The sequence below is a fragment of the Gavialis gangeticus genome, unplaced genomic scaffold (assembly GCF_001723915.1).
Source record: "Gavialis gangeticus isolate Ggan-Ray unplaced genomic scaffold, GavGan_comp1, whole genome shotgun sequence".
Classification (NCBI taxonomy): Eukaryota; Metazoa; Chordata; order Crocodylia; family Gavialidae; genus Gavialis; species Gavialis gangeticus.
The window spans coordinates 3650962-3663373 of NW_017728983.1; the positions used below are offsets into that span (position 1 = coordinate 3650962).

Consider the following 12412-nt stretch of genomic DNA (forward strand, 5'->3'; position numbering starts at 1 on the left):
TCACATTCCCCTGAGACCAACGTCCTGCTACTGGCAGCTCCAGGGCAGGATGGAGGCCAGAGATAAAATTAGAAAGGTTTTGTGTGCCAGCACCTTCTCTAGATTGCAGGGGCAAGCTAAGCTAGGTTCGCTCATAATTGCTAAACCATACAGCTGTACTCCCTCTCCTGCCTCATTTTGTGGGCTATGAGAGCGTCAACCCCGGCAGAACTTTCACGGCTTTCACCTTTTATTAGTGTTCCCAGGCGAATACAGCCTCCCGAGGCTGTATCCTGCATTCTGATTGGTGGGCCGATCGATTTGTTGTCACTTAAAGTGTCTGATTTTTTTTTCTGCATTTTTGTTTCTGTCGCTTTGTCCATTAAGTGGTTTTGGAAAACCTAATCCACCTGAAAACAGCTGCTAATGCCGTGCCTACCCCAACCTTCACTCTGGCGCACAAAGTCAGCCTTTCATTCACAACTGCCCGCTGTCCCCCTCACTCCTTCTGTACTTTGTTTTGTTTCTAAGTGATTTTTTCAGCTTTAAGTTTCTACTTAAGCTGAGAATCAAAGAGAAATCCTTTTAAGGAATGTGCAAGCTTCAGAAAATAAGTTCCCCCTCGGGTAACAGTGCTGTTAGGGGGATTTGAGCACAGATGAGTGCTTAAATCCAAAAGGGCAGAGGGAAGGGAGGGGGAGAGGAGAGCATGTCCTGAAACTAGAACTCTCCTCTGAAAGGAGGCTCTTTCCTCGCATTTAGGAAATGAATCCGCTCCATGATTTCCTTTCAAAGGTGACTTGTAACCTATTCATCAGGGTAGCTTTTGGCAGGGCACTAATGGTGCAACTGGCAAAGTCAGCCACAAGTTTTGTGTGTGTGTGTGTGTGTGTGTGTGTGTGTGTGTATTTGTGTGTGCCCTCGCTTTGGGTGACAGGGAGCACTTGCCTTTCCAGGGGTGGAAAATAAACACTGCGATCGCAGGAGAAGCAGCAGCAGCAGCTCTGCATGAGAAAGGGAGCAGTGGAAATGCTCTGATGGGTACCATGGAGTTTAGACAAGATGCCAGTTCAGTCACAATCGATATGCTTCTCATAGTCCACCCCGAGAAGACGACGACGGTGCAAAACGTGCAGAGAGACAGACAGATGGAAATCAGTGCCTCGCACCAAAAGCAAGGTAAAGCAATATCTGCAGTTGTTGTGATAGAGGGGCGCAGCTGCAGTGCATGCCAACTCAGGAGCAAGCAAACTGTAGAATACAAAGCGGAGCATCAGCTCTGGGGGAAGAGCAGGGTTTTTTCTCTTCCCCTCACCCAGCAACTTAAAGGCATATGCAATAAAATCCCAAATCTGCAGACTCCCTCCTAGAACTTTCCTGTTTTAATTTAGCTTCATTGATTCCTTCTAGCAAGCAGGGGCCTGTGCACATGTGAGAGCCAGTGCAACACATGGCACACATGACTCAGTGCAGGTAACTCTACGGGCAGCACTTGAGTGCAAAGCAGAATGGGGCTAGAAAAATTACACCATAGCTGTTTTGAGGGCTATGCTTCCAAGTATCCTGTATGACTGCAGGGCCTCCAAAGGGTCGTTCAGCTTTGCAAGGGGGGAGCAAATCTGGCTGCGTTGCAGTTATTTAACTCCAGATATATGGCTATCACAAAGAGAGGCACAGACAACAGTGTTATTTAGTGTGTGTGCGCGAGCATGTGTGTGCGTGCTTTGTCTCCGAAGAATGTCAACATGAGCCATTTATAGCGATGGTGTGTGATAATCCCCCGTGGCCTATCTTCTCTCCCCCAGGGCATCTTCCAGACTCTCCTGGAAACCTTAAAAAGCAGGGGCTGTGTTTGCAGAGAACTGGGAGACCCTCCCCTCACAAAGCTGAAAACAGCAAAAGCTAAATTTGTGCAACCTGGTTTAACCCTGGGAGTTTGGGAGAAAGCCAGCTCAATCAGAGAGGTGGTTTCAAATTAACAAGAGCTTGAGCTATCAAGCATGCTGATGGCAAGGAGAGTCAGATCTGTGCTTCATTTACCAGTGAGTTAAAAACAATCCAAGTCCAAATTAAACCAAGAAAGGAGAGACCAAAGTCCAGCTTTTTGGGGGGACATTATAGGTCTTTCCTTACTGTATTTCAGCACCTCTGCACTGTGGCAGTGGGGGTTTATAGAATTGTAGAAGATGAAGTTTGAAGGGACTTAGTCCAGCCCCTTGCTCAAAGCAGAACCATCCCCAACTAGATCATCCCAGCCAAGGCTTTGTCTAGCCAGGTATTAAAGCCAGGTTCTATAAATCCTCTCAAGAAAACAGGTAACGATGGATGATATGTCTAGTATAATCTTTCATTACATTTGATTTCTGCCAATTCCAAGGACCAGCTCCAATAAGGATTTAGGCGCTTCAGCATCTGAGTTAGGCATCTGGCCGCACAAAACAGAATGCAAACTCTGTGTTAAGGACCCAGGCTCCCTATGAAGTGCACAGGGACAACTAGGAGCCTTGGAGTAGGACCTGCAATAGACAGGAGGCTGCGCTGCGAGCTGCCTGCGCTCAGCACACTTGGCATCCAGCTCCCTAGCAATAGCCAATACAGAAGCACTGGGGATGGAGGCAAATCTTAAACCTTACACATACCTGGCTCTGGGCTTTCCACGCTGGATCTGCAGGAATGAACCATCTCCCGGAGGAAGTTGCCTGCCCTAAGTCATACCAGGAGCTGAACAGGGCTCATACTCGGGATCACAGGCTTTAGACTTAGGTGCCTAAACTCTTTCTAAGTCTGTCTAAATTCTGTCGAATCTTACCGCAACTAACCAAGTCCTTTCAGCACCGTGCCTACGGCCCCCACTGCTTTTCAGCTTGCTTATTCCCCCGGTCAGTGGCTGAGGCAAAAAAAGTTATGGAAATCTCAAGAATGTTTTCATTTGGAAGGAATTGTGTTTAAAAAATGGCATGCCATTTTGTACCAAAAGTTCTGAAATTGAGGATTTTTTCTCTTTTTTGCACCTCTTTTCCTGGGAGTCACAGCTAAAAAAACAAAAAATGTAAGTCTTTCAGTTTTTTGTTGCAAGGGAAATGGAGTTTTTGAGAAACGAAAACTCTCCATGATAACCTTTGTTTTAGGAAAATGGCCCCTTTTACTAAACTTAATTTCCAAACACTGCAATCTCCCTTTAATTCCCTGCCTGTAGCAAGCAGCAGTGATATACCACAGAGGATTTCTTTTTTTCAGTTACAGTAGATTATGCTCTTTAAGCATTTGTGATTTGGACTACTTAGAGTGAGCGAAAAAAGTTATACAGGCTCTAGCAGCAGTCATAGGAGATAGCATGGGAAGCAACTTTATGGGGGACTAGGTGGGAGGAAAGACACAGAAGAGATGAGTAGCAATTTTGAAAAGTAGATAACTTAGGAATTAATTATTCCTGCAACTGGTTCACTTGCATAAGGTGGTAATAGCTGGGTAATTTCCTCTTATGTACTTTTTATGTTAATAGTGTTACCCAAGGTAGAATCTGGAGCCTGGGTAGACCTGAAGGAAATGTCAATTATTTTTGTACAGTAATGAAAAATATTTGTAAGGTATCTTTTTATATTTTAAAAAAATTGTACCTAGAAAGGGAAAAATGTCCAGATTTTGCATGTTATTTCTAGCCAAAATGTTCCCTTTTCAAAAACTGAATATTTGTCTGAAAATATTTAGCTAAATATTTTTCATTTGTAATGTCTGGTTTTGTTAATAAACTGCAAAGTATTGACCCACATAAAAATCTCTGATTTTTTTTTCTTTATGATAAAACAGGTCGTTACTGAAAACCTCTCTATTGAAGAAGGCTGATGATTCCAGGGGAGCTGACAGACACACAGGTCCCTGCTGTAACTCATGGTGCTTTCCATAAAGCGTCATGAGTTAGAGTGAGCCCCCTAACCCAACAGACACATTCACCAGTTGTTTCCAGGGGGAGGGGTTAAGCCTGCCTTTTCTACTGATGGGGTTGTGCTGATGCAGCCCCCCTGCCCCAAATCAGCATGGAGGGAGGGAGGGAGCTTGGACAGTAGGGTTTTCCTGGCCTGAACTGAAAAAGGGAGGCAGAGGGCTGAAAGGCAAGGGGGGCTTCCAATCCACTCGGCCCCCACTCCAGCTTAGGCCAGGCAAACCCCAGCCTGCTGTTCCCTCCTCCTCCCTTCTCCCCCTCCCTTCCTGCAGACAGCACCGGGGGCAGAGCTGGACTGCATCAGCCCAGCCCCAATCACACTGACAAACTGACCCTAAGCAACAAAAGTTCCCTAAGGTCCTCCACTTCGGAGCACCTTCATCTGATCCCTCATTTACAGAGGGTTAATTTGTTGCACAATTTTTAAGCACTCTGCATCCATGCACTTCTATCACAACATGGCTGTAGAGTGTTTTGGGGGGGGGCGGGGAGGTATCACATGATAAATGTCACTTCTGTCAGTGTCCCGGGGTACAACTCACCTTCATAAACAACGTGAAATGCTCATGGGAGGTAGCATTGTTCAGTGCCAGTCTGAAGGTCTGGATTTTAATCGTGACCTTCTGAGGAAGTCAGGGTATGGACAAATGGACACTTGCAGAAGCTTAGGGAGGTACTGCTCAGGACTGCATGGCAGCTGTAACTGTTACATGTAATGATACAAAGGAACTGAATCACCTCAACTTTGACCCTGAGCAAGGTTAAACTTGGAGCAGTTTTGCTATGCTAATATCTCAGCAGTGAAGTAGTTATGCTGCAACAGCTGCCCCCTGGCCCAGAGCAGCAGCTCCCCCACCGCACTTGGAACTGCTACAAATGTCCACACCTTTGTTTCTCTTTGGGCTTCGGTGTCCTCAGTTGTAAAATGGGGATAATGGTACTAACCACCTTTGTAAAGTATTTTGGGATCTGTGCATTAAAAAAATAGGAACAAGGTATTACAAATTTTTATTTTAGGTCTTGCCCAGTTGATGGCCTCTCAACTTGTTTAGAATATCCTTTCTAGATGAGTTATTGTGAGTTTTCTAATCTTTTCCAGAGAGAGTTTTTCTTCTTACAGCCTTCCAACATGCTACTTTGGGAAGGCATTCATCTAACATTTAAATGCACTCACAGTATGTTCTAGAACAGTTTAGAAACTCAAAGTAGAAGAGGAAAAAAAAGAGACTTTCTTATAATCGACAGATTTACATCAAGGATTGTGATAGCCCATTAAATACACGATATAATCATAATACTTATGGCAACAGGTTATGAAGTCATAAATTATTTGACTGTAAGAGAAAGCAGAAAAGGAATCTGGGTTCAGAAGAAGAAAGGAAAAACATCTTCAAAAATAGCAGAAGAAGGAAAATGTTGGTCTGATGTTTTCATACCAACCTTCTCCATCTTCCAGCTTCTGAAAGAAGCTCTCAAGGTTCTTAGATGAGGAAAAATAGAAACAGGCAACACAACCAAACCTAAAATAAAGGCAAAAGAGTTCTGTGAACTTTTTTGGGGGTACATGAGACTGTTGAGATGTTATCTGTACTATTTTCCTGGCCCCTCTAAATCAATGGAAAGTTTGCTTCTGACTTCAGCAGCAAAAGTGGGACAAAAAGAGCTTCTCATCCAAGATTTCCCATTGGCCGATGTTGAACAGGCTGCCAAGAAGCAAAAAACAATATTCTGTGAATCTCATGCTCTTGCTTACTATTTTTGTAGATTATCAAGTTGATGGAAATGCAAACAACAGATCAGGGCAACCCAGAGAAAATCACCTTCGTGGTACGTTGTCTTCTCATTTCGTACGTTGAAAGAGTCATGCAGTTGACAAACCAGCCCACATGCAAGAAAATGCTTTGTAGGCTTTTGCTGGCCAGCTATGTCTCTGCAAACTGCTCCTGCTTGTAACAACCCATCCAGTTGCTAGGCTTTAGCATATTTGATAGATCTGCATGGTGAGGGTCCTTTCTGGCATGGCTTTCCCCTTGCTCAAGTATAATGGGCAGACTGCCAACTTTGTACTTCCTTGTCCATGGTAACCAGGATGTGAGCAGCATGTATGTGCATGGGATATGATGGAGGGTCAGGTGCTGGGCACACCACTGCACTATTGCATCATACTTAGCAAGGAATGCTCCTGAAAGCTAGCACAACTTGGAGCTATATTAACACTTGCACAGAGTCCTTTGGGTGACTTTCCTAGGACAGCTGCTGGCAAGGGAAAACTCATTGGTCCAAAGGGCTCTTTCTGCAATGAGTGCCTCCAGGATACATGTAGATCACAGGGGACCTATGGGATATGGAGACTGAAAACTCTCCCAACTCTGCTGAGAAGGAAAAGCCTTCATTGTCTCAGTCCCCCTGGAAAAGTTAAGTGCAGACTGTTAGAAAAAACACCCCAACTTTCTAGTTCCCTACACAGGTTTATTGAAATGTTCTGACCCCTAAATGAATCTCTGAGCCTTTACTGTTCTATCTGACCTGGAACTCCTCCCAGTTACTCTCACCAAAGCCATCTCTCAAGAGCTTACCATCAACTGCACAAATCTGTGCCATGGTTTGATTACGTCATATGAATACACAGCCCCTAGAAAATGGGACCAGACCATTATGCTAATTTTCGTTTATGGTCTAGTGGAGAAAGACAACTGAAAGAAGCAGTGACCAACAGGTTAATACTACTGATGCCACAGAGATTTTCTGCCACAGAACAGCTACTAATGCTGCATGAAACCCACATATATTACTGATGTGTTGCTGGGTATAAATTCTGATCCACCTCCCACCAAAGTCCATGAGAACCAGATTAAGTCCACAGATTATAAGAAAAAAGGAATATCTCACGGCAAGATTCACCTATATTGATATACCTGGCTGTATACACAGGCAACACCTGAGCAGAAAAGCACAGGTTCCAAGAAGTGGATAAATATGAATATCTTTACAGTTCTCTCTTCCTCTGTCTTCATGTTAAATAGGAATTTCAATGAGAGCTGCATAGTAGAGGTCAGGAAATTTACTAGGGATGGAGAGGACAGAATTAATTACCCACCACTCAGCACTGACTTCATTATCCTGAGGATTTCAGTGCAAATCTGCATATCAGTACATTTTCTTCTCAGCCTGTCTTCAGGACAGAAGATGAATCCCCTTGAGGATAATTAAGGCTTCCTGATGCCAAAAAAAAGAATGGTGAGGGCACTTAATGTTCCAGCATGAGAGGGGTTAATGGATTCACTCCTGATTAGCCAAATTTGTGTCTTTCTGAAGACTCTGACACCACAAAGCAGCTGGTGCTGCTGCAATATTTACAAACTGTATTACATAAGCAGGGATTGAACCACATTAAAATAAACATGCTGCTACCACATACTGTGTAACAAAATCACATAATTCACAGGCCTGATCCTTGTCAGCCATGAGTTACGAATGGTATCTGGCCTTCTGGATGAACTATTCAAGCGAGGTTCCTTCTGGTGGCTGACAGGACATGGATCCCATGACAAAGAGTGAGGGATAACCCTTGTGCCCTGGCCAGCATTCATCCTCAGTCAAACAGGTTCTAACATTCAAGGCCGTACGTGAGCTATTGCTTAGCCGTAAACGGCATTTGCTGACTGCGCTAGCTGACTGTCATCGCAGCCCTGTGGGGAGGATTTATGTTGTTTTAGTATAGTGTGTAATACAGCAGCACCTAGAGGCTCTGACAGAAATCAGGGCCCTGTTAAGCTACCTATGCACATCTTTCCAGGGAGAAATGGTCCCTGCCCCAAAGAACTTGCAGTCTGAGCTGATGAGACAGAACCGAGGAGAAAGGGAGGAGTGGGAACTCTAGGTTGCACATCAAGCAGTAGGAAAGGAATGCAGGCCTCTCAACTCGCAGCCCAGTTCCTATCTAAACCAAAAGATTTCTCCTCCTTATCTGCACCCCTTTAACTTGAAAACATTCTGGGAGCGCCTCTCTAGGCACCTAAAGATCAGGTGTGCTCATTGGTACATTTTCAACTTACCTGTAGTAATCATTTGCGTGGGTGGGTGGCTGTTTGTGGGAGGGTTTGCCAAGCAGAAGAGGCTGAAGAAAACTGGACTGCATTCTCTGTGTTAGCATAGTATATTCTGATGTAAACTAATGCATTCAATGCCAGTCCGGCCTTTCCAGACAGTCCTCCTGTTGCCATTTACTTTCTCATGCCAAGACTCATCCACCAGTGCCTGAATTACGTAGATTTTTCCCTGGTTAGGTTGTAGCCGTGTTGGTCTAAGGACACAGGCAGACAAAATTCTTTGGGTAAATCAAACTCAAATAGTTGGAAAAATTCTTTTCAAATTTTCACATGAAAGAATTTTTCCGACTATTTGAGTTGGTCTAATAAAAGATATTGGCTTTACCCAAAGAACCTTGTCTGCCATAAATTCTTCCCAGCACTTTGGTTCACACAACTTTGACTATAAGACCCTAGGCTTTATTGGCATGCTTATCTATCACTATATCAAGTTTTCCTTGCAAGCTACAGAATGGAATCAGGGGAGGATTTGCTGTCCTTTTGCTATTTATCTCATTGCTGAACCACACTGATCGATACAATCTGTCCCTGCGTTGGGCATCCCATTGGTGTCTTCTAGTCACTGAGATATCTTCCTCTTCTATGCAGGACTGCAAGTTGAGACACACACTTCCGAGCAGACACAAGTCATTACCTCCTACACCAATGAAGGTATGTCCTGGGGCCAATGATGTGCTGTGGCAAGGCTGAAGGCATCTGCTATTCATGCTTTTATGGGAGAAAATGTACTCAGAACACTATAGAAATGAGAGACAAGCCTGAGATTTCCTTATCATCTCAATGTGAAGGGTTAAGAATTTGAATAGTCACTCCATAATTCTTTCCTAATTCTTGGGCTCAGTGTACACACACAAGGGTGACTGGCACAGCTACATTGTGGGGAAGGGGGTTGGGGGGTTAAGTAAAATAAGGTTTACCATAATGTTTTGCCAGCATATCTATTCCAGCAACATAGGTATGTAGTGTAGAGCTTGGCTATCATAGACAACAAGAAAAGTAGCAGGAGCTTGAAAACAAAATAATTTCTTTGGGTTGTATGATGGCACCATCTTAGTTTAATGCATCACATACATATTTTGAGTACTAATGTTTCTATTTAGAGATCTCTTGATCCTTTAAAATGGGGGGCGGGAGAGGGTTGATTAGAGAGAGTAAAAGAGCTCATAAAAACTTTGGGGATTGTTTTTGCCTCACTAATGTTCTGTGGAATTTTGGTATTAACCTTTCTAGACTTTCAAAAAAGTATCTTTCCAAGTTTGAGCCTTTTCAAAACTGAAAACTTTCAACTCTGGGGCAAAAAAAATTCCATTCTAATTTTAGCTGGCCCCTTTCCAATTGGCAATGCAGAAGAAACAAAGTCAGAAAAAATGGGAACTAAAATAAAAGAAAAATGGAAAAATAATGGATGGGGAAAAATTTTGTTTGAAAATCTGACAAAATTTGGGGGGAAAACCCCAATACGTTTGCACAAAAAATCTATTTTGCAAAGCAGCTGGAAGTTATTCACCAAAGCATAGCAATCAGTTCTTAGTCTTGACAGGATGCTAATCCTGCCAGTTGCAAATGGGCAAAAAACCATAAATCAGGCCCACACAAATCATGAGAATTTTATATTTCATGACATTTTCTAGGGTAATAAATTCTGGGTTCTTTAGATTTGCCTTCTGGCTTTGAGCCCTTAGGGGCCATATTTTTAAACTTACCACTAAAATCAGGAGGGCTTGAAACTTACCTCTTAAAAAAGCTCAGCTTTATACACAATAATTTGATTCCAAGAACTGGAGTTTAGGGAACTTGGGTCTCCTAATCCTATTCCACCTATTAAGCATGTAGGTGGACGTAGGCACCAAAGTGAAATCATATTCCACACTACTCAAGTCTATAAAAAAATCTTAGTGCAGCTACTTTTGTAACATCATCTTATTCTTAAGACAAAGTCATAAAAACCAGAGAGCAGGAGAAGTACCCACCCACCTTATGAATTAACGGTTTACTGCAGACTCAAACAGGGTGGAATAGGACCAGACATAGGTACCTATGTTCAGTTAAGCACCTACAAGTTGGAAAAGGATCTGGCCCCAAATGCCACAAGACTGTGATACATAGATAGAAGTAGCAACACTGTGGTTAGATTGTGATGCTTAGACACTGTAACATCTGGTTTTTAATATCCAGATCTGGCAGAGAACAGATTTGAGGAGTCATGGGTACATTAAATGTGGTGAAGTAATCTAGAGACGTTTCAGGACACTTCTGAAATACTTGAAAAGTAACTCGAAGTCTTATGAAACTGTACAGTGACCATATGAAATGCTTCAGAACTTTGCCACCAAGGAAAAACCCCCTTTACACCCAGAACAAAACCTTAAATTCTACAGGCTGTAGAATTTCAACCATCTAGTGCATCTGTAAAGTTTCTAAATTAATGGTGCTAAGTTTTCTCACTTGCACTCTAAAGCATTTGACAAACATTTGGCAAATTGTTTAGTTGGGAACAACTGCTGAAGAAATCCTCACCCAATCATAGGTAAAACCTAGAGATTTCAGTTGAATTAATTGCACCAAGGTAAGTTTAGCACAGATCCTCTTGGTCTGATTCTTATTTACTTTCACAGGGCGTGTCTACATTTAAAGGATTTTCCAGTACAGGTATATTATCACCCCCCACCTTGCCACAGTGGAGAGACAGTTTATATTACCAAGAGTTTTATATCAGTATAGCTTAAATCAGTACCCCAAACAAAGTCCTTATAACAGCAAAAGAACCTTTTGCCACTTTAACCACATGTACTTTAACCACCACTCAAAATGACAATAAAAAAAGGGTTTCCATTTGCACACCTGTGTTAGTTTAGAATGGGAGTTTTTTCACATTCCTGACCAACATACTTGTGGCATCAAACATTTTTGGTGAAGCCCAAGACTACAGGCCTGGTATGCATGCAGTTTTTGTACCAGGATAACCATTTTGATGAGGGGTGTTGACTTTTTTCTCTCTCAAAATAGAGTGCATTCCCTAGCAGAGATTCACTTATACTGATGCATAGCTACTTTATACCAAAATAACTTATTGCAGCATACAGCCCTTTTCTACTGGTATAAATGTTTGACACTGGGGCTGGTGTACTGTTTTAATTATACTAATAGATTCAAATGGGCCCAAAAATGGGAGTAGAGGAACCTCAGTTTAGAATAATATTTCAGGCCTAAATCCTGAGTGCTGAACTCCAAACTCTCACTATTGCACTACTGCTTATTGTACAGGTTTCAGGCAAATGCTTTCCCACAAGGTTATTTCTGGGAACAACATGATGTCAGCAGAGAGAGCATCCAGTGAGAAATGGTTTATCACCCTCTGTGGTTCTGGTGGGAATGTTGCCAGTATACAGGCAATATCCTTTTCTACATATTGTAATTTTGCATCTGGAGCTGCCTTGACAACTTTGATATTTTTCCTGCTGTATTACAGTTCAGTAAACGAATCAATAAAATGTTTGTGTTCTTTTTGTAATGCTCTTGCTTTTTATCAAAATGGCTTCACGTGGTAATAAGCATTTTAAAAACCAAATTGTAAGTTGTATAGCAGGGGATCCTGCAATTGTGTTATTACCTGTTATACTCCATGAACCATTATTTTTAGGAGGAGCGCTAGTGCTGACAAGGCATCCATCACAATTATTCTTGGATGCACTTTACAAAGCCTATATAAAAGAATCACATTTCTCAGTCATGCTTCTGGCAGCACCGAATCATAGAATTGGGAGAACCTTCGCCAGCTGGCTAAGACCACTCAAAATGACAAAAAAAAAAAAAGCAGCATGCAAAATTAGGCCCTGATGCGATGAGGAGTCTTGAGTTCACTGAAGGGTAATGCCATAAGACCCAAATGGCAAAACATGATCTTTAAGCCCATGTGTTGTCTCTTTGAAGTCTAGGAAACTGCTCACATCCTTGAAGTTGGATACAGTAAATAACAAGGGGTGTCATGAGAAAAACAATATATATGTGGGCACATGCATACCCCACTGTGGAGAGAAGATTTCCAACAGTAGCGGGATGTTGGACATAGATAACCCAAATACATTGGGATCCAGTAGCTGAAAACAAAAATGAGACAAATTCAGCTTAGAAATAAGGCTCACATTCTTAAGAGTAACAGTGATAGAGCAGCATTCCCTTCTATTCTGGATGCCTAGACAACTAAATTGGTCATCTACATGGTGTCTAAGTCCCAAAAATGAAACATATACACAGGTTGCCATCTCTGGGTGTGTATGTAGCTGTTCAAGTGTGCCGGGCAATGTGTACAGGAATTGAGAACCAGCCTGTGCATAAGTGGCATTTTTGTGTCTCATCTGCTCTGTGGTCCCAGCCTTGCAAATGG

At 42.6% G+C, this 12412-nt stretch overlaps 1 protein-coding gene across 1 annotated transcript in view; it reads left to right on the plus strand.

The window, feature by feature from the left end:
• The first annotated feature begins 905 nt into the window (after positions 1-905).
• KY (kyphoscoliosis peptidase) overlaps positions 906-12412 on the plus strand; it is a 43118-nt gene continuing 31611 nt past the window's right edge. Inside the window, exons 1-3 of the mRNA XM_019512894.1 lie at positions 906-1158; positions 5684-5746; positions 8617-8679. Coding sequence (XP_019368439.1) covers positions 1017-1158; positions 5684-5746; positions 8617-8679 — 268 coding nt within the window. The 5' untranslated portion in view covers positions 906-1016. The remainder of the gene's footprint in view (positions 1159-5683; positions 5747-8616; positions 8680-12412) is intronic.